General features: G+C 37.3%; 1 protein-coding gene across 1 annotated transcript in view; it reads right to left on the bottom strand.

Moving 5' to 3' along the window:
* MSR1 (macrophage scavenger receptor 1) overlaps positions 1–22178 on the bottom strand; it is a 113650-nt gene that overhangs the window by 10974 nt on the left and 80498 nt on the right. The window contains exon 9 of the mRNA XM_017867200.1: positions 2954–3142. Coding sequence (XP_017722689.1) covers positions 2954–3142 — 189 coding nt within the window. The remainder of the gene's footprint in view (positions 1–2953; positions 3143–22178) is intronic.

A 22178-nucleotide genomic window follows, 5' to 3' on the forward strand; every position in this document is an offset into this window, starting at 1 on the left:
AAAAAAAAAAAAAAAAGTATGTTTGAGACAACTTCAAATCTTCATACCTTCTGGATTAAAGTTTCAAAGCAGAATATCCTGAAACTACCACAAAAGCACTGAAAAGGTTGCTTCCATTTCCAACATCCTATCTTAGTGAAGCAGGGTTTTCTGCAGTGACAGCAACCAAAATGAGATTATGGAGCAGACTGGACATAAGCAACACACTGTGGGTGTCACTGTCTCCCATAAGCCCCAGATGGGACCGTCTAGTTGCAGGAAAGCAAGCTCAGAGCTCCCACTGATTCCACATAGTGAGTGGTATAATCTACATCATAATGACTTGTATAATCATTTCATTATATATTACAGTATAATAATCACAGAAATAATGTGCACAATAAATGTCATGTGCTTGAATCATCCCCAAACCTTCTCCCATCCTTGGTCCAGAGAAAAATTGTCTTCCATAAATCTGGTCCCTGGTGCCAAGGAGGTTGGGAACCACTATCTTAAAGAAACAATGCTAAAGGCAGAGTTGTCAAATCCTGCATAATGTAAGCATCAAAATAATTCATCCAGACTAGTGGTATTTTAGGGTACTTTTTTTTTTTATACTGAGCTTGTCTGCATTTATTATATTATCTAAATAACTCGCAATTTTTATACTTCATTTGTCAACAAAAGCACATCTTGAGAATCCAAAACATCCACATGCTTTTATTTCTAAAGCTGAAGAATCTTCAGTCATTTACCAGGTGACTAAGAACATGGATAATAATCGTTATGTCCTCTATTAGAACTCTGGGTGTCCCCTTCATAGATGGTAATAGTCACTGGAAATGTTTTATGTGATTATGTATTTAAAATAAATGGCCTTTCATTCTGTGGATGTTAGTTATCATAGAAATGGATTCTGTTCCCACAAAACAATTTGGAAACGTGGGCTGGGTGTGGTGGCTCACACCTATCATCCCAGCACTTTGGGAAGCCAAGGTGGGTAGATAGCTTGAGCCAAGGAGTTTGAGACCAGCCTGGGCAACATGATGAAACCCCGTAGCTACCAAAAATATAAAACTAGCCAGGCATGGTGGTGCATGTCGGCAGTCACAGCTTCTCAGGGGCCTGAGGAGGGAGAATCACTTGAACCCAGGAGGCAGAGGTTGCAGTGAGCCGAGACTGCGCCCTGCACTCCAGCCTGGGTGATAGAGGGAGACCTGTCTCCAAAACCAAAAAAACAAAACAAAACAAAACAAAAACCAACGTGGAAACTCAGACTGGGAGCTCAGTCTTGTTAAATAACTGAGGACATCATTCAATTCTCTAGGGATGAAGAGTTGAGGATTTTTTTTTTCTTTTCTTTTCCTCTTCTCTAAAACAACAAAAAAGAAAACAAAACAAAAGCAAGTATCTAGCTGTTGACCTTGAAAATATCTTACTGTTTTACTTTTGGAGATAAATTTTATAGGTGCAAGAATGATTTCAAACCCACACTTTTCAACCTGGGAAAAACGTTCTAAATATGGGACAGGGATGGAAAATTTAGAAACTCCAGAGATCTGTTTGAAGCTATTTATTTCCTTTATTTTTTCTATGTAAACCTTTAGGGTGCAAGTTAAAAACTGGGGCCAGGGGCTGAACCTGGCTACAGAAGCTCTGCACATTACCACTCTGTTTTCTGACATCTCTTCTCTTTATAAAATTAAATTATCCTTCTGGGATCTGAAGACTCTAGAACCTGAGACTTCTGCTTAAATCCATCTCTTAAACCTAACATGGTAATAATAATAATAATATTTTTTTGAGATGGAATATCACTCTGTCACCCATGGTGGAGTACAGCTTGGCTAACTGCAACCTCCACCTCCTGGGTTCAAGCAATTCTCCTGCCTCAGCCTCCAAAGTAGCTGGGATTACAGGCATGCACCACCATGCCTGGCTAATTTTGTATTTTTAGTAGAGATGGGGTTTCATCATGTTGGTCAGGCTGGTCTCAAACTCCTGACCTCAAGTGATCCACCCACCTCGACATCCCAAAGTGCTGGGATTACAGGTGTGAGCCACCATGCCCAGCCTAATATGAAAATCATTTTAGGTAAAATAGTAAAGGATGTAATTGTGACCTATTATTAATACTATGCAGGTATTTAACACAATGCCTGGCACATAGTCATTACTCAATAAATCATAGCATATTAGCACTTGGTAATATCTTCTAGGCATTTGAGAAGTTCATCTTACCTTTTTCTAGTTTTCTGTAAAAATTTGCTTTTCAGAGACAGGCCTTGCTCTGTCACCCAGGCTGGAGTGCAGCAGCATGACCATAGCTCATGTAACCTGGAACTCCTGAGCCCAAGCGACTCTCCCACCTCAGCCTCTGTAGTAGCTAGGACTGCAGGTGCATGCTATCATGCCCGACTTTTTTTTGTTTTGTTTTTTTTAATTGGTAGCGATAGGATCTTACTATGCTGTCCACGCTGGTCTTGAACTCATTTATTCTAGTGATCTTCCCGCTTCAGCCTCCCAAAGTGCTGGGACTATAAGTGTGAGTCACTGTACCCAGCCTAGACTATGTTCCTGTCACTACTTTGTCATTAGAGAATGCCTGCATTTCATGTTTTTTTTAAAACAAAACTTTCTGACCAAGTATCGGTGGCTCACAGCTGTAATCCCACACTGTAGGTGGCCGAGGTACGCAGATTACGAGGTCAGGAGATCAAGACCATCCTGGCTAATGTGGTGAAACCCCGTCTCTACTAAGAATACAAAAAATAAGCCGGGCGTGGGGGCGCACGGCTGTAGTCCCAGCTTCTAGGGACGCTGAGGGAGGAGAATCGCTTGAACCCGGGAGGCAGAGGTTGCAGTGAGCCGAGATGGCGCCACTGCACTCCAGCCTGGGCGACAGAATGAGACCGCGTCTCAAACAGCAGCAACAACGACGACAACAAACCCCCCAAGATTTTCTTTCAATTACCTTGTCCAAAATGAGCTGCCTTGTGCACGGCTTGAACACCCGGGTATCCCAAACTCCTACAGACGACCTGTCCAACACGCACTTCCCAGCGATCGTCACAAATTGTACCCCACTGGCCGCTGTGGAGTATCTCCACTCTCCCCTCGTGAGGGCCGCTCCCACCGACCAGTCTAACTTTCTTAAATGGAGCTGTTTAAAAAAAAAAAAAAAAAAAAAAAAAACCGACAAGCAAGGACTAATTATGTACACATTACTTTATAGCACCTTTTAACACACACAGAAAACATTTTAGCACATTTTCCAATAAGCTAAACAATTGGAATAAATATTAAACTTTCTAGCACCACCTATTGGTAAAGAGTTTAACTGCAAATATTGGAGTTTTAACAGTTGAAGAGCAAAATCCAATCTGTCTTACATGTAAGTTATATACATATGAGGACACTTCAAAGATTATATTCCAATGACTTTCAATTTTAACAGATACAAGTTTACTGTCATACAGATCTTTGAAAAATTATAACTAAATGGTTCATTATTTTCTTGACATGAAAACATACAAACTTATGAACATATAATGCAGAGATTTTCAATGGTATACGAGGTCGGGGAGCAGATATTTTAGAATATCACAAACACAAAAATAGGTGACCAAACTTCATATCTTTTACCAAGGGAAACAAGGGAACTATAGTGACAACATTCATTTAGAAACAGCAAAGACTTTCCTTGTAGTGAGGTTCCTGGATTCTGTACCAAAGTTTTTTGTGTTTTTCTTTTACAGAAAAAAATATTAACTAGATGTAAAATCAGACAATTTTGTGTATTTTGAGAAATGATTCAAATAGTAAAAACAAAGAAATAAACTTTGTTTACAATTATGAAAGTAATTTTGTTCTATAGTGTCTAATCAAAATGACCATGTGTACAATAAACTTTTGTAAACTCTTGATCCTGCTACAGAAAGATTTATATAAATATGAAATGGCTCTTTTCTATTTTTAAAAACCAATATATATATACTTTGACCTAGGGACAGATTGAATAAAATAGTACAACAAATATTATAAGAGCAATTCACTTGGTGTATGAAAATTCTTTTAAACAGCCTGTATTATTCTGCTACATATTTGTTTAGAAAATTATTTGGCTAAAGAACAGAATGAAAGGCAGAGATGAAAAATGTTTTTTAAAATTTAGTTAATACCAGATAAAATAACAATATTTTCTAATAATCATAAAACAAATTAATGTAAGTCTATTTAAACAAAACATATCTTTTCAAATATAAGTTTGAGGAATGTTATATTATAAAAAAGCAAGATGTAATTTTTACAACAACAGTATCTCTCTAATATGAAAACAGAGTTTTAGGGTATGGCTTTTTGGAGCTTAATAAATTGAAGAACTATTCAGTAACTTTTTTTTCTCCAATTTGAATTCATTCTGTTAGAACGGTAATCTAATAACATTGAAAGTTATTAGATTATCATTCCAACAAATGTTTTTAACTTATGCTTATTACTGTTTTAACAGTAATTTAATAACATTTAAAATTATTAGATTACTGACAATTTCCTGTAATGAAACTGAGTGACCTGAGCCATGCAGAAACATAAAAGGTGGCATGTTACTATATATATAATTATATTTATTCTCTTGATTCTTCCAAAATATAATTCAGTGCTAAATACTGAATTAGTGTAAGCATGCCTGAGTGGATAAGCCCTTCTTCACTTAATAAGCATAAGTTAAAAATGTTTTTAAAAATGAAAGTAATTTGTTATTATGGTATCTCAGCTTTCATTTACTAGTAAAATTCCTGAGTGGCCCGATCATTTCCTGTAATTGCCTAAAGAAAATTAGAAAGAAAAATCCAACAATGGATTGTGAGAAGTCTTTACATATTAGAGTCATGTTTTATTAACTAGTATGATATCCAAATGTTTATTTTTATACAAGTCAAATACATCTAAACATATTTATCATGCATGCATACTATGAAATTTCAGGCATATTCAAACATTTGATTATATAAGCATCATTGTCCTGTTGTCCAAACAAGTGTATGTAAGCATTCTCACTGCCCACTGTTTACCTCTTACTCCATCCAAAATGTCATGAATGAGCCATGCTTGTCCTGGAGCAGTGGTTCTCTAACAATAATATGTAGCAGAACAAGCTCCCAATAGCTGATGCTGTTGGTCCAGGGACCACACTTTGAGAACCACTAACCTAGATGATTGCAGTATATATTTAGAAGAGGAGACATATTATATCAGAAACAGATGGTGCTGCTGATACAATCCTTTGATCTCATTTATTGCAAAGAGAATGGCTGACTGTAAATTTCTACCAAATTCCCTATGCTCAAAGGATCCTGAGGGGGAGTAGGTATGTGTATTCAAATTCTTCAGGGCCATATATGTTTGGGTATGCTGATCCATATCTGTTACCTGAAATATTGTTCAATTATAAATCAACTATTAATAGGTGACCACACATTGCTGATCCTTGACCATCTCTGAAGTAATACAGAGGAAAGGTGTCTGAATAGGTCAGTATACTCATTTGAGAGTTGACTTCACCTGCCATTCAACTGCTCTGTTTTGGTAATATAGAAAAGTTCGTTTTGTCGTGAACCTTGATCATAGCATTCGCTCTGTAAGACTGAAGGATCGAAACTTCTCTGAAACTAGCTAACTCATTGTCATAGATATGTAAAACACGTCTACGGTTTCTTTGGCATCAAGCTAATATATTTAGTCAGATAGGGCTTTTTTTTTTCCATTTGGGTATTTTTATCTTGTATATAAAGATTTCAGAAGACACACATGTGTGTGTGTATGTGTGTGTGTCTGTATGTGTTTCTGGATAGCTGTTTCCTCTTAACTTTATTTGTGTAGACATTTTCTAGATCCAAATCAAATAAACACAGATAAGCATTGACTATGTGCCTAAACAACGAATCCCTGTATTATTACTCTTTAATTGGTGAAAAAACAGAAACAGAAACTAAAGTAACTTACACCAAAACCAAAATAATACTGTATTTTAAGGATCATTGGATGTTTCATAGAACCCAAGGATAAGATTATAGTTAGGAATCTGGAATAGCCGACCCAAGACCCGAATCCGCTTAGGAGGCTCCAACTTGTACCCAAGCTTCTTTCTGTAGGTTGCTTTCTTCTTCTTTTTGTTGTTGCAAGCTAGATATCTTTGCTCTCCTGTTCACTTGATAGAACATGTCTGTTAACAGCTCCTAAGTTTATGTTTTACAGTTTCTTTCTCAATGAAAGTTACTGTCTCTTTCTCAGTGACAGACTGACAGTTCTAACACTCACCTAACTTGATATTTTACAGCCTATTTCTTAGTGATAGATTCTAAAATATCCAGGGAAGTTCTTCAGTGGCCTAGTTTGGGCCAAATGCCCATCTGTGGACTGGACAAACAGGCGGTGTCACTTGCATGAACGTGGCATTCCCAGAATGAGAATGGGGAGGCATTTCCTTATTGAAAGAGTTTTGAGCAGACAAAATATATTAAGTCCATTCCATAAAAGATATTTTAATAATCTTGCTGCTTTTATGCAAATATTTGCTGTTTCCTTACAGAACAAGTTTGGGAATCCCTGACAGAATTACAAACATAGTAGACTAGAATGATAGAGGACTTCATGAGAATACTCTTGCCAAGTGACTTGTGGAATAAATAAGGTCATGATTAATCTCTGTTCACGTTTCCAATCTAACCCTTGAGAAATTCTGCTTACCTGCATTGCTTTGTCTTTTTACTTTAGTTATGTAACTACTCACATTTTTCAAATAAGTCTCATTCTTCTTTATTCCTGGGGCTTTGGTTCCTGTCTGGAATGTTCCTTCTTCCCTTCCCACTTCCCCTCTCATTTCTACACTCTCAATCTCCAAATTTGGATTGGTTACTCTATAGCACTATTACAGATGCTATACCAAACCACAGCAAACTTGTTTGTTTCCCCCCTTAGACTGAAAGAACCCCTTATGGACATCTTTTCAGCATCCGACAAAATGCAAGTTGTCACTTAGTAGTCACGTGACGAAGAGTTATGGCATGAATGAGTAAATGAATGAATGGTGAGCTTCTCTTGATACGTGAACTGCATTACCCAGTGAGATTAAATTGGCAAATGCTTAAAATATCAAATCATAGAAGAAACAGAATTTAACATTTCATAAGTCTTTAGAGGGAATAGAATATAGTTACTATGTGTAGAAACAGAAAAATCATGAAGGAAAGACTGATTTAACTGGCATAAACATGAGTGTTTTTATGGAAAAAACACATATGGCTGGCTACCGAGAGCCTCTCCATATACGAGGGTTTGGTGGGAGGCTCTGATCAGAGAAGCCTGAGACATTAGAAAATCTGATTTTGTCAGCTCAGTGAGCAGATCTATCTCTTACAGGCAGACTAATGTTAAACAGAATCTCGGGACTAAATGTCAATTCAATTTACAATGAGAAATGTAATTGCCTCAAAAACTGGAATATTTGAATTTGCTTGACAAGGCCATTTTCTTCCCTTGGGCAATCTGCATGGGAAGCCAAATCACAGGCAGTGAACTCTTAGTTTAATTAATTTATTAATTTACAATGAGACCTAGCAGTGAGATTTTGCTTCTGGGACTGGCCAGTGATCTTTGGTTACCACATTTTTCTTTATATATGTTAATACATTCAGTCAGGTTAAATGATGTGACATATCTCTGGGCATTCATTGAATGTTCATTCTATAGTTTAACTTTTTAAAGGCAGTCTCACTATTCTTATGTCCTAGTTCTTTACATCTCTATGACAGTGAGTTATCTAGTTTCAGAGAAGTTTCATCCTTTCTTTAGGAAAGAACTGGGACATAAGAATAGTATATACATATATAGCAAATGCACAAAAACATGAATGGAAGAAAACAAACTCCAGGATGAAGGTTTACCCTGGAAAGGAAGACAGGTAGACATACTGGGACTTCAACTCTGTTCATAACATTGTATTTCTTTTAAACATTTTAAAAAATTTTTCTTTAGAGACAAGGTGTCCCTGTGCCTCCCAGATTGAAGTCTGTGGTGCAATGATAGCTCACTGAGGCCTCAAACTCCTGGGCTCAAGTGATCCTCCTGCTTCAGCCACCCAAGTAGCTGGGATTACAGGCGTATGCCACCACACCCAACTAATTTAAACATTTTTTGTAGAGAAGGGGTCTTACTATGTTGCACAGACTAGTCTCAAACTCCTAAGCTCAAGTGATCTTCCTGCCTTGGCCCCCCAAAGTGATGCCATTACAGGTAGGAGCCCCTGCACCCAGCCAAAATTGTATGTCTTAAAAAACAAATACTTGTAGTCAAGACGGTAAATGTGAACATTTCAAAGGTCCAAGTGGTGTACACATGACTATGTATTAGCTATTTATGATAAGTGTTATTTCTTTTCTTTATTTTTGAAATATATTTTATTTAAAGAAGGAAACAAGCCATTCACAGCAATGTTGACAGAGCCATACTGGAACCCTGAACAAATTATTTAAAGTGTTCCATATACAAGTCAACCCTTAAAAGTTAGAGAAAAGATACTACAAATCTATTAATCACTGTTAGAAAGACAACATTTAAACTTGAAAAGTCAGGGAACATGTAAGGTCTTCTTTGCATGTGTCAATTACCACTACTCATTGGGAAGAAATAACTGAAGTTAGAAATGACTTTTGAGGAGCATAACAGTTATTATCCTATTGTTTACTCATAGTCATGATTTCTTTTTTGTATCATTTATTGGAATTAGGATTTAGGTTAAATCCTAACCTATGGATTAGGTTATGAATCACAAAATAGAGTCTATTATGGATTAGGTTAATTTCCATAACAATGGAAGTTATGATATTTGAAATGCAAATGTAACACAGAAATTTAAAAAAAATCTGGTTGCAGTTTGACCTGGAAGTTCTCACAACATGGCAAAATTCCTTTAAGAAAATAACTAATCCTTTATTTAAGATAATTGCCTGACTGAGACACTTAGCAATGAAATGTACAACCCAAATATCAGATACCTGCAGAAACTGAATTAAATTTCTTTAGAAAATTTCTCTAGAAAAATAACATAACAGATTGTGTTACTCCAAAAGTCAGAGAGACAAGTATTTTTGGAGATCCTGGGACAGAGTCAAGAGGAGATATTTTGTATTTTTTGAAGAGATGGGAATTCACCATGTAGCCTAGGCTGATCTCCAACTCCTGAGCTCAAGCGATTTGCTTACTTTGGCCTCCCAAAGTACTGGGATTACAGACATAAACCACTGCACCTGGCCATAGGTGTAATTTTGCACAGTTTACTTAATGGTTCTAAATCCTCAAGGGGAAGACATCAGAGTGACAGATTCCTTGTGGGGATTAAGTAAAGGAGGTATAGAAAGTGCTTTTCATAGTGTCTGGTTCGTTCTACATATTATAGGTATTAGTGATACTATTATTTCTTAGAAATTCAGATTTCTGGCCTAAAGATGGGAAATAGGTGATGGGAGGACAAACGTAACATATATTAAATAACAGTTTCTCAACGACTTTGTGCTTCAGAATCCCAAGGAGAACTTTTGGGAATCACATGTATCGAGGCCACAGCACAAACTCCCTGAAATCAGAGTATCTGTATGTCATATCCAGGCATCTTTATATGATAAAAGCCTCACGGTCATTCTGATGTTCACCATATCCTGAGCCCAACTTGTAGAACAATACTAGAATACATAGGATCACTTAGAGAACTACAAATCATTCACATTATGGAATAATTAAACTAATACATCACTGCTGATAAGCAATCAACAAGACTATTTCTAAATATGATTGAACAAGTTAGTGAGTTTGATCCCCTTTCTAGTGCCCTGGACCCTGCATTCTGAGATTCTTAAAGGAAATCTTGCCTTATCCAGCATTTGATATTTATCTCTTCGGGTTAGGCAATGAGTATATCTTATCTCTACACAAAACAGCTTGTCAAGGGGAAAGCTCAGGATCAAAAGTAGAGATGGAAAAAGTTATTTTGAAGGAAAAAATGTGGCATTCTTTCTCAGCCATGGCTAGATGTTAAGATAATGCCACACAGCAAGAGCTGACTTTACAACAAATATAACATATCTAACCAGAAAGAGAGAAAGAGCAAGACTGAGTCCAAATGATTTACTTTGAACACCTGGATCCTGCTATTCCTGAAGCCATCTGTTGGAAATGTAATTCTTAAATATATAAACCAATAGACTCTATTTTGTGATTCAGGATGTTTCTCTTACTTTCTACTTAACAGTTCTTACAAATACTTCGATGGTGGTTATTTGTCAAAGAATGTTAGAAGTGATTGCCCAGGTCATCCTATTTGTCACTGATCCCATCACCATTGGTTATTGTCTATTTAAACTGCATTATTCTGGTAATTTTTATTATTTTATGAGACATAATGTAAAAGAACATCACTAGAATGTAAATACACAAAACTAGCCATAAAGAAAAGTGAAATTATTCTCATAACTATAAAAACATCAGGCTGCATCAAATTTATTTATGGTGCGATCTAGGCCCTCTTTAAGAACAAATTTACAGAAAGATAGACAAAGAAAACTGAATTCATTCTGAAACAATTCCAGCCGTGTGCTGCAGAGATCCTGCCCACAGACACAGGATCAGTTCTTGATGCCTTCCTATCGTGTCACTCCAATATTTGTATGTTGTATTTGTTGTATTTGTATGTTGAAGTCCTAAACCCCAACGTGACTGTAGTTAAAGAGAGAGGCTGTATGGAGGTAATTCAGGTTAAATTAGGTCACAAGGGCAGAATCCTAACTTGGTAGGACTGGTGCCTTATAGGAAGAGATAAAGACACTAGGAGCTCAGGGCTCACACAGAAACTGCCTCATGAAGTCACAATGAGGAGGTGGCCATCTGCAAGCCAAAGAGAAGCCTCAGGGAAACCAATCCTGCCCCAGGCTTGATCATGGGCTTTTAATGTCCAGAACTGTGAGGAAATAAATGTCTATAATTTAAGCTATGTTATCTGCGGTATTCTGTTCTGACAGCCCAAGCAGACTAATACGTTTTCTTTTTTCACTTACATTATGTATTTTTATTTGCAAAGGAGAAATAGCATACTTCAGAGCATATAAACTTAAAAATACACACTTCTTCTTTAATTTATAGGTGGAGTTAAGCTGCCATACTTGCTATTTTGTGATTTGAACACATTGAAAATCCCTTTTCTGAAAATCACTTTGTCCCTAAAACACCTACTTTAAAGGCTTAGATTTTTATTTAAAAATGACACAAGTATTTACAAAGGGCCTATTAGATGTTTTAATACATTAACAATAATAATAATAGTTCGTTAGCTTACGCTCTGTGATTGATAAAATACATATCCTTTTGATGCAGAAATAGTATTTCTAGGGGCAGGTAATATACTGGATAACAAAATTAAGTGAGAATGTAACAGGAAAGAGTTTGAGGTGGAAGATGTTTTATAATAGAACAGATAATCATTTTATGGGGACAAATAAATTTTGTTGTAAATCATGAAGTTTTTGGGAAAATATTGTACGCAGAAACTGAATATTTGTATGCAAAGAGGTTTACTTGTCTTTTGGGCTTTCTAGGAAATAAAAATACAGAATTATACAAAACATCATTAGGAAATTGGTCATTTTGCTAAATAATTCAGATTAGAATTCCTTTATGTAGGTCCCTAAAATACCTGAGGGTCAAATATTTTACTTTGGCATGGATTAAGCAGGATGTGAGTAAGAAGTAGAACATGAAAATAACTACAGCATCCAGGAAAGGATTACGAGTCTGTAGGCTAAGCCGTAATGGCGGGATTTCTTGGAGACTCCATGTGAAGCAAGCCCACCGAGTCCTTCTAGGAAATTTGGTCTTAAGATTCACCTCAGGTTGGGCGCCGTGGTTCACGTCTCTAACCCCAGCACTTTGGGAGGTCAAGACAGGCAGATCATTTGAGTTTAGCAGTTAGAGACCAGCCTGGGAAAGACAGCAAAACCCTGTCCCCTACAAAAATTTAAAGAAAATACCCGAGTGTGGTGGCGCGTGCCTGTAGTTCCAGCTACTTGGGAGACTGAGGCGGGAGGATCACTTGAGCCCAGGAGGCGGAGATTGCAGTGAGCCAAGATCATGCCACTGCACTCCAGTCTGGGAAACAGAAAGAGACTATCCCCCAACACCCCCTAAAATAGATTTACATTTTAAGGGCAGCACATTTCCAGAGACACTAGGCTGAGGGGGGCAAATAATAGGCTGTGAGCCTGTGCAAGGAAAGTGCTTTAATTTGAGCAAAATAAATAATCTTGTGTGAGTATCAGGCTAAATTTCTAGTACACAATAGGAATCCTGGAGTTATTTCTTCAAAGGGCAGGAAAACGACCTGGTACCCAGGTTATAGAGGAAAGGGAAGTGGTGTGTAGGGTCTCTGCTTCATCTGCATTCCTGCACATAATTGTATGAATTTCCACTTTTGCTGCTGTGAAAAACGGGGCTGATGTTTTTCCTTCTAATTGGTCTGGTGAGAGTGAGGCTGTGAGAGTTAGTGGGGATAGGGACTAAGCAGGACAAGTGCTAACTGCTGGATCCATAATTGATTTAAATCTCTATTTCAAACAACAAAACATACAGGCATATCCGGTTTTATCGGTCTTCACTTTATTGCTCTTCGCAGATACTGCATGTTTTACAAATTGAAAGTTTGTCGCAATTCTGTGTCCTGCAAATCTGTCAGTCTCATTTTTCCAACAGCCTGTGCTCACTTTGTGTCTCTCTGTCACATTTTGCAAATTCTCACAGTATTTCAAACTTTTCCCTTTGTTTCAAATGCTTTTTTTTTTCTTCACCTAGATGATCACTGTTTTTTACCCTTAAGTATATTAACATGGTGACAAATTATTTTTTTTTTAAACTTTTATATTAGGTTCAGACATACCTGTGCAGGTTGGTTATACAGGTCAATTGTGTGTCATGGCAATTTGGTGTACATAGATTATTTTGTCATCGAGGTAAAAAGCACAGCAGCTGATAGCTTTTCAGTCCTCACCCTCCTCCCACCCTCCACCCTCAAGTAGACCCCATTGTCTGTCGTTCCCTTCTTTGTGTCCGTATCCACTTAAAGTTTAGTTCCCACTTGTAGGTGAGAACATGAAGTATTTGGTTTTCTGCTTCTCTGTGCATTTGCAAAGGATAATGGCCTCCAGCTCCATCCATAGTCCTTCAAAGAACGTGACTCATTCTTTTGAATGGCTGCATGGTATTCCACGGTGTATATGTACCACATTTTCTTTATCCAGTCTACGAATGATGGGTGTTTAGGTTGATTCCATGTCTTTGCTCTTGTGAATAGTGCTGTGATGAACATATGCGAGTTATGTGTTTTTATGGTAGAACGATTTATATTCTTCGGGTATATACTCAGTAATGGGATTGCTGGGTCAAACGGTAATTCTGTTTAAAGTTATTTGAAACATCACCAAAGTGCTTTTCCATAATGACTGAACTGATTTATATTTCCATGAGCAGACAATAAGCATTCTCTTTTCTCCACAAACTTGTCAGCACAGCATCTGTAATTTTTTGACTTTTTAATAAACAGCCATTCTGACCGGTATGAGATGGTATCTCATTGTGCTTTTGGTTTGCATTTCTCTAATGATTAGTAATGTTGAACAATTTTTGCATATGCTTGCTGGCCATGTGTACGTCTTCTTTTGAAAATTGTCTGTTCTTGTCCTTTGTCCATTTTTTATCGTGTTTATTTTTCACTTGTTAAGTTCCTTATAGATTCTGGATATTTGACATTTTTTTGATACATAGTTTACAAATATTTCCTCCCATTCTATGTATCTGTTTACTCTGTTATTTTTTTTTTTTTTTTTTTTTTTTTTTTTTTTTGTGGCACAGAAGCTGTCTAATTAGGACCCATTTGTCAATTTTTATTTTTGATGCAATTGCTTTTGGCATCTTCATCATGAAATCTTTACCAGGTCCTATGCTCAGAACGGTATTTCATAGGTTATCTTCCAGAGTTTGTATAGTTTTAGGCTTTAAAGTCTTTAATCTATCTTGAGTTGAATTTTGTATATTGTGTAAGGAACGAGTTCAGTTTCAATCTTCTGCATATGGCTAATCAGGGATCCCAGCACCATTTATTAAAAAGGGAGTCCTTTTCCTATTGCTTGTTTTTATTGGCTTTGTGAAAGAGCAGATGGTTGTAGGTGGTTGGCAACACTTCTGGGTTCTCTATTCTGTTCCATTAGTGTGTGTGTCTGTTTTTGTACTAGTACCATGCTATTTTTGTTCTGTACCCTTGTAGTATAGTTCGAAGTCAGGTACCATGACATCTCCAGCTTTGTTCTTTTTCCTAAAATTGGCTTGGCTATTTGGCTCTTGTTTGGTTCCATATACAGTTTAAAATAGTTTTTTTTTTTCTAATTATGTGAAGAATGTCATTGATCGTTTAAGAGGAACAGCACTGAAGGTATACATTGCTTTGGGCGGTGCGGCCATTTTGATGATACTGATTCTTCCTATCCATGAACATGGAATGTTTTTCTATTTGTTTGTGTCATCTAGGATTTCTTTGAGCAGTGGTTTGTAGTTCTCCTTGAAAAGTCCTTCACTTCCCTTTTTAGCTGTATTCCTAGGAATTTTATTCTTTTTGTGGCAATTGTGAATGGGATTGCATTCCTGATTTGGCTCTCAGGTTGACTGTTGTTGGTATACAGAAATTCTAGTGATTTTTGTACGCTGATTTTGTATCCTGAAACTTTGTTGAAGTTGTTTATCAGCTGAAAGAGCTTTTGGGTCAAGACTATTGGGATATAGAATCATGTTGTCTGCAAGCAGAGTCTGACTTTTTCTCTTCCTATTTGGATGCCGTGTATTTCTTTTATTTTCATTGTGTTTTGTTGTTGTTTTATCTTGTTGTGGTTTTATTGTTTGTTTGTGTTTTTGATAGAGTCTCACTCTGTCACCCAGGCTGGAGTGCAGTGCCATGATCTTGACTCACTGGAACCCCTGCCTCCCAGGTTCAAGTGATTCTCCTGCCTCAGCCTCTCAGGTAGCTAGGACTACAGGCACCCACCACTACACCGGCTAATTTTCGTATTTTTAGTAAAGACGGGGTTTGGCATTTGGCCAGGCTGGTCTGGAACTCCTCACCCTAGATAATCTTCCCACCGCAGCCTCCCAAAGTAGATGCACTATATTTCTTTATCTTGCCTGACTGCTCTGGCCAGGACTTCCAATACCATGCTACACAGCAGTAGTGGAGAGGGCATCATTATCTTGTGTTGGTTTTCAAGGGGAATGTTTCCAGCTTTTGCCCATTTAATATGATGTCGCCTGTGGGTTTTTCATAGATGGCTCTTATTATTTTGAGATATGTTCCTTCAATACCTAGTGTATTGAGAGTTTCTAACATGAAGAAGTGTTGAATTTTATCAGAAGCGTTTGCTGTATCTATTGAGATCATCATGTAGTTTTTGTTTTTAGTTCTATGTGGTGAATCACATTTATTGATTTGCAAACTTTTTCATTATTAGTAAAATATGGGGAGATTAAAACAAAGTTTGTAGAAAATGCAATTAAAAGTAAAAAACACAAAAGATAAACTTTATTTCTCAACATAAGCTCCATCAAGTTCAAGACACTTTTATAGGTGATGATACTAGCCATTTAGTCCATCCCTAAAGACCTGAGGATCTTAGGAATTTAACTATATCAATGCTCTCATCTTCTCATTATTAAAAGAAGAAAATCAGTGTCCTTTAAAATATTTTGAGAGTGGGAAGCAAAAGATGTCAGAAGCAACCAAATGAAGATTGTAAGATAGATATCCAATGATTTTCCATTGAAACTCTCCCAAAAATTGTCCTAGTTTGATGAGAGCAATGAGCAAGAACACTGCCATGATGGAGACTCTCTGGAGCAGCTTTCCTGTGAGTTTGCTGTTAAAACTTTGGAAAACTTTCTCAAAATACTCTCATAGTAAGCCTAGGTTATCATTCTTTGGCCCTCCAGGAAGTCAACAAGAAAAATCACTTGAGCATCCTCAAAAACTGTTGTGAGAACCTTTGTTCTTGACTGGTCCGCTTTTGCTTTGACTGTAACACTTCCACTTCTTGGTAGCCATTGCTTTGATTATGCATTGTCTTCAGGATTATACTGGTAAATCCATGTTTTACCTTCTCCTGTAATTCTTCAAATAAATGCCTCAGGATCGTGACCCCACTTATTTAAAATTTCCATTGAAAGCTCTGCTCTTGTCTACAGCTGATCTGGACACAACAGTTTTGGCACCCATCTAGAAAAAACTTTACTCAACCTACATTTCTAAGTCACAGTTGTGCAAGCCAAACGAGTTAGGATGTCTGAGGTGTTGACTGTTGTTCTGCTGTCTCAGTTCTTTTCAATTAAGGCACAAACAAGATGAATTTTTTTTTCCTTATAAATTGATGTGGCTAGTCAGCTACTGCAGGCTTCATCTTCAACATGTTCTTATCCCTTTGTAAAACTGAGTTCTGTTTTTTGCTAAACTGCTGATTCCTTTGGGACACTGTGCATATAAACTTTTCATAAAGTATCAATGATTTCACCATTCTTCCAAACAAGTTTCATCACAAATTTTATGTGTGTTCTTGGTTCCATTTTAGCAATATTTATGTATCTCTGATAGGGGCTCTTTTTAAACAGATACCTCATTGTTCTTTGTGCATCAAATTAGATTCTATTCAGACATGTTATAATAAGCTAGCTTGTTTTAGTGCAAAAGTTTTGAAATCCAAGTATAGTGTTCTCATAGTACATATTTTCCATGATTCTTTTGAAGACCCCTTGAATTTGTTATGGCAATCAGTGATCTTGGAGATTACTATTGTGATTAGTTTGGGGAACCACAAACCATGTCCATAAAAGATGGCAAACTTAGTCGATACATGTTGTGGGTATTCTGACTGCTCCACCAACTGGCTGTTCCCCCTTCTGTCTCTCTTTCTCTCCTCAGGCATCCCTATTCCCTGAGACACAACAATATTGAAAGTAGAAAAACAGTAACCTAACAATGGCCTCTAAATGTTCCAGTGAAAGGAAGAGTTGCATATCGCTCATTTAAACCAAAAGCTATATATGATTAAGCTTAGCAAGAAAGGCATGTTGAAAGTCAAGACAGGCTGAAAGGATGAAAGATATCTAAGTTGTAAATGTGAGAAAAAGTTCTTGAAAGCAAATAAAAGTGCCACTCCAGTGAACACAAAAATAATAAGAAAACAAACCACCTTATTGCCGATATAAAGTTTTAGTTAGTTAGTGGCCTTCATATATGATCAAAACAACCATGATATTCACTTAAGACAAATCTAAGTCCAGAGCAAGGCTCTACCTCTCTTCAACTCTGTGGAGGCTGAGAAAGGTAATGAAACTTCAGGAGAAACGTTAGAAGCTAGCAAAGGTTGATTCATAAGGTTTAAGGAAAGAAGTCATCTCCGTAACATAAAAGTACAAAGTGAATTAGCAAATGTGGATATAGAAGCTTCAGAAAATTGTCCAGAAGATCTAGTTAGGAAAATTGGTGAAGGTGACTACACTAAACAACAGATTTTCAATGTAGATGAAACAGCTTGTGTTGAAAAAGATGCCATCAATAACTTTCATACTTAGAGAGGAGAAGTTCATGCTTGACTTCAAAGCTTTAAAGTATAGGCTAATTCCCTTGTTAGGAGCTAAGGCAGCTGGTGACTTTAAGTTGAAGGAAATGCTCATTTACTACTCTGAAAAGTTTAGGGCCCTTAAGAGGTAAGCTAAATATCCTCTCCCTGTGCTCTAGAAATAGGACAATGAGGCCTGGGTGACAGCATGTCTGTTGACAGCATGAATATTTTAACCTCACTGTTGAGACTTATTGCTCAGAAAAAAAAAAAAAAAAATCATTTTAAAATATTGCTGCTTATTGACAGTGCACCTGCTCATCCAAGAGCTCTGATGGAGATGGACTAAAAGACTGGTGTTGTTTTCATGCCTGCTAACACAGTATCCATTGTACAGACCATGGATCAAGGATTAATTTTTACTTTCAAGTCTTATTATTTAAGAAATACATCTTGTAAGGCTATAACTGCCATACAGAGTGATTCCTCTGATGTGTCTGAGCAAAGTGAATTGAAAACTTTTTGGAAAGGTTTCACAATCCTACATGGCATTAAAAGAATTTATAATTCATGGGAGAAGGTCAAAGTATTGAGGTTAACTGGAATTTGGAAGAAGTTGATTCCAACCCTCATGAATGACTGTGAGGGGTTCAAGACTTTAATGGAGAAAGTCCCTACAAATGTGGTATAAATAATAAGAGAAGCAGAGAACTAGAATTAGAAGTGGAGCCTGAGGATGTGGCTGAATTGCTGCAATCGATAAAACTTGAACCGATTAGGGGTTGCTTCTTATGGATGAGCAAAGAAAGTGGTTTCTTGAGATAAAACCTACTCCTGAGGGGAAGATGCTGTGAACACTGTTGAGATGACAACAAAGGATTTAGAATATGATATAAATTTAGTTGCTAAAGCAGCAGCAGAGTATGAGAGGACTGATTTTAATTTTGAAAGAAGTTCTAAAGTGGGTAAATGCTATCAAATAGCATCCATTGCATGCAGCAGAGACATCTCTCATGAACAGAAGGCTCAATCAATGTGGCATATTTCATTGTTATCTTAAGAAATTGCCACAGTCACCCCAATCTTCAGCCACCGTCACGCTGATCAGTCAGCAGCCATCAACATTGAGGCAAGAGCCTGTACCAGGAAAAGATTACGACTTCTGGAAGGTTCAAATGATTGTTAGCATTTTTTAGCAACAAAGTATTTTAAAATTAAAGAATGTACATTATTTTAAAGACATAATGCTATGCCACTCTTAATAGACTCCAGTGTACTGTAAATATAACTACTGTATGCACTGGGAAACCAAAAAAATTGTCTGGCATGTTTCATTGTGATAACTGCTTTTTTTTTCTTTTTTTTTTTGCCATGGTCTGGAACTAAACCTACAATATGTCCACAGTATACCTGTATTAGCTATACACTCTATTAAGGAACACATCTATTGTTAATGGAATGCTGCATTTTTTTTTTTTTTTTCTTTTGAGAAGGAGTCTTGCTCTGTCTCCAGGCTGGAGCACAGTGGCATGATCTCGGGTCCCCACAACCTCTGCCTCCCAGGTTCAAACAATTCTCCTGCCTCAGCCTCCCAAGTATTTGGGACTACAGGCATGCACCACCACACCCAGCTAATTTTTGTATTTTTAGCAGAGACAGGGTTTCACCATGTTGGCCAGGATGGTCTCAATCTCTTGACCTTGTGATCCGCCCACCTTGGCCTCCCAAAGCACTGGGATTACAGGTGTGAGCCAATGCTCATTTGTGAATCCACAGAAACACCATGTAACTGTCAAGGATGAGCAGCATTTACCTAAGAAACCTGGAACCATCCCTACTCAGGTACACTCAGTTCTGCTAACTCATAACTAGTGCTACTAAGAAAGTACATTATGGAGTTAAAAAAAACACACAATAGAAAAGAGAGACATTGTAGAGGCCAAATAATAGTGAAAAATGTTAAGGCTGAGCCTGTTACCAAAATAAAGATAGAATATTAACAGGTAGCTCTTCCCCAGGCGCACATAAGTAGCTCTCATTAGTGATAATGGAAGCTTTGTGAGCTTTCCGGGAAGACTATGTTTCTGAGTAATATCCTTAGGAGGGAGACTAGAGGCAATAGCTGGAGTAGTTATAAAGGTGGAAACATAAACAAAGAATAATTGAGAATACTTATTTGGAATTTGATCTGCTGTAAGAATTTTTATCTCTTTAGCTCTTCAAATGACTAGGCCCTTTCTAGAAAACCAAACCGCTCATTACAAATTTCTTCCTTTTCTGCCTTTCTCTCTCTCTACCTATCTCTTTCTCTCTTTCTCTTTGCACACTCTCCACATGACATATCTGTGACATTTATATATAAAAATACATAACACTAGTGTGGGAATACTGAATGGAGTCATAATGACTTTGGAGATGTAAAGACCTGGCTTTGAGTTTCTGTTCTTCCACTAATTAGCAGTAAGACTCAGCTTATAATTCTAGAAATTGGGATAATAGTCCTTCACCCAAACACTCTTCTGAGGATTAATGTATAATGCACCAAAAACCCTGTTGGGTTGGGTGTGGTGGCTCACACCTATAATCCCAAGATTTTGGGAGGTTGAGGCAGGAGGATCGCTTGAGGCCAATAGTTTGAGATCAGCCTTGGCAATACAGTGAGATCCCATCTCTTTTTTTTTCTTTTTTAAATAGCCAAGCATAGTGGTGTGTGCCTGAAGTCCTAGTTACTCAGGAGGCAGAGGTGGGAGGATCATTTAAGCCCAGGAGCTCAAAGCTGCAGTGAGCTATGGAGGTGCCACTGTAGTCCAGCCTGTGCAACAGAGCAAGACTCTATCTCTTAAAAAAAGATAAAGGAAAAAAAAAAAAAAAAAAGCCCTTGCCTCACAGGCTTTACTTTGATCAAAATGCTTTGTAAAAGACTAGTGTTCATTTAAGATTGAGCTGAGTCCTCAGTAAAATCAAATGAAAACCAATGGATTTTGTCCTATCATTGCTTGAGTTTTAGGTAGGATACTCAAAATTCACATCCTAGTTGTAGTCTCATTGCACATGAGCAAAGAATGATGAGAAATACTACCAAACCACATACTGGTAATTGAGATACTTAGGACAGAGCCTCACACAAGTGTTATGTTTTATGGTAGGAATCATTCTGCTTGACTAAAACATCACTCTTCCAAGTTAAGGTGAGAACACAGCAGACAATTCACTATGACTAGCATTAGAGCTTATTGCAGGCTTCTTTTCTCTTCATTATACATTTTTAAAGTTGATAAAATTTGTGCCATTTGTGCCAATAATTTGAACAGGGCATTCAGGATCCATTTTTTTTTTTTTTTGTCTAAAGAGAGAAGAGAAGCATTTCTTCCCTAATTTGAAAAGTTTGGATTACTTTTCACACTGAAAATCTATCTTTAGTCTAGGATGCCAGATGACTTTTTAACTGAATCCCTGGAATTGTCTCCCAGCATCTCTGGGACTGAGGCCATCCTGTGCCTGATGTGGACCAAGGTCTGCTGAAGAAAGCTGCTCACACTCTACCTGACTTCTAGTGCAGAATGGGACAGGAGGTCTCACCAAATTAAACCAAGGAAAAAGAGATACAACTTATCTCTAGATGTTTGTGTAAACTGGTTATTCAATGCTGCTAGCCTGCTAATATTCGGGAGTATCTGAACAAGCGGCTAATTCTTCTCTCCCTTTTACTTCTGGAGATTTTAATGTCATGTAGGCATAAAACCAGAGTACCATTGACAACTAACTTGTTTCAACCTTTCTCGGAATTTTCTCATCAGCAGTGTCTTGGGCCCATGCTTTGTCCTTCAGAGCACGGACTCTTGTTTTATTAGCCTGACATTTTGTTCTGACCTCTGGTGACAGCTTCTGGCCTCTGGCGTGTACTCTGTTTAGTCGCTTATTTATAACTAATGCTCTTCTGCTCGACTCAGACAAACTCATTGATTTGCGATCTGGTCACACTTGCGTTGCTCTATCTAATATAAAATCTTCTCTTTTTCTACAGCATCTCTCTTTTTGCCATGACATTTATTCAGCTTCTTGCATTTTCATTTTGGTTTCACTCCTATTCTGATTACAAATTAAAAATGTCTGCATTATACCAATGAGGAAAAGCTATTCCAGTTCAGAGAGATCACTGCGAAGCATACCTTACATCTTTAAAGCACTTTATGATTTCATAGAGCATCTTCACACACACAGTATCTTACTTGATCCTCACAACAACCCTGTGAGGTAGGTGTTAACATGTTCATTACACAAAGGTGGAAATCAAAATGCTGAGATACACATAGGCATACTATCTAGAGTTCTACTAGCATCTTAATTGTATGAATCTTGGGCCTTAAAGGAAAGAAGAGCTGTGAAAATGTGGTCTGTTGATCAGTAGAGAGAAACCAAAAATATAACATGGAATCCCATAAGAGCTTTTTACAACAAAAGAATATTGGTATTCTTTTCATGATCAAAATGTTTTTGTTTGAAATGACC

Source organism: Rhinopithecus bieti, unplaced genomic scaffold, assembly GCF_001698545.2.
Source record: "Rhinopithecus bieti isolate Rb0 unplaced genomic scaffold, ASM169854v2 scaffold_2888, whole genome shotgun sequence".
Taxonomy (NCBI): domain Eukaryota; kingdom Metazoa; phylum Chordata; class Mammalia; order Primates; family Cercopithecidae; genus Rhinopithecus; species Rhinopithecus bieti.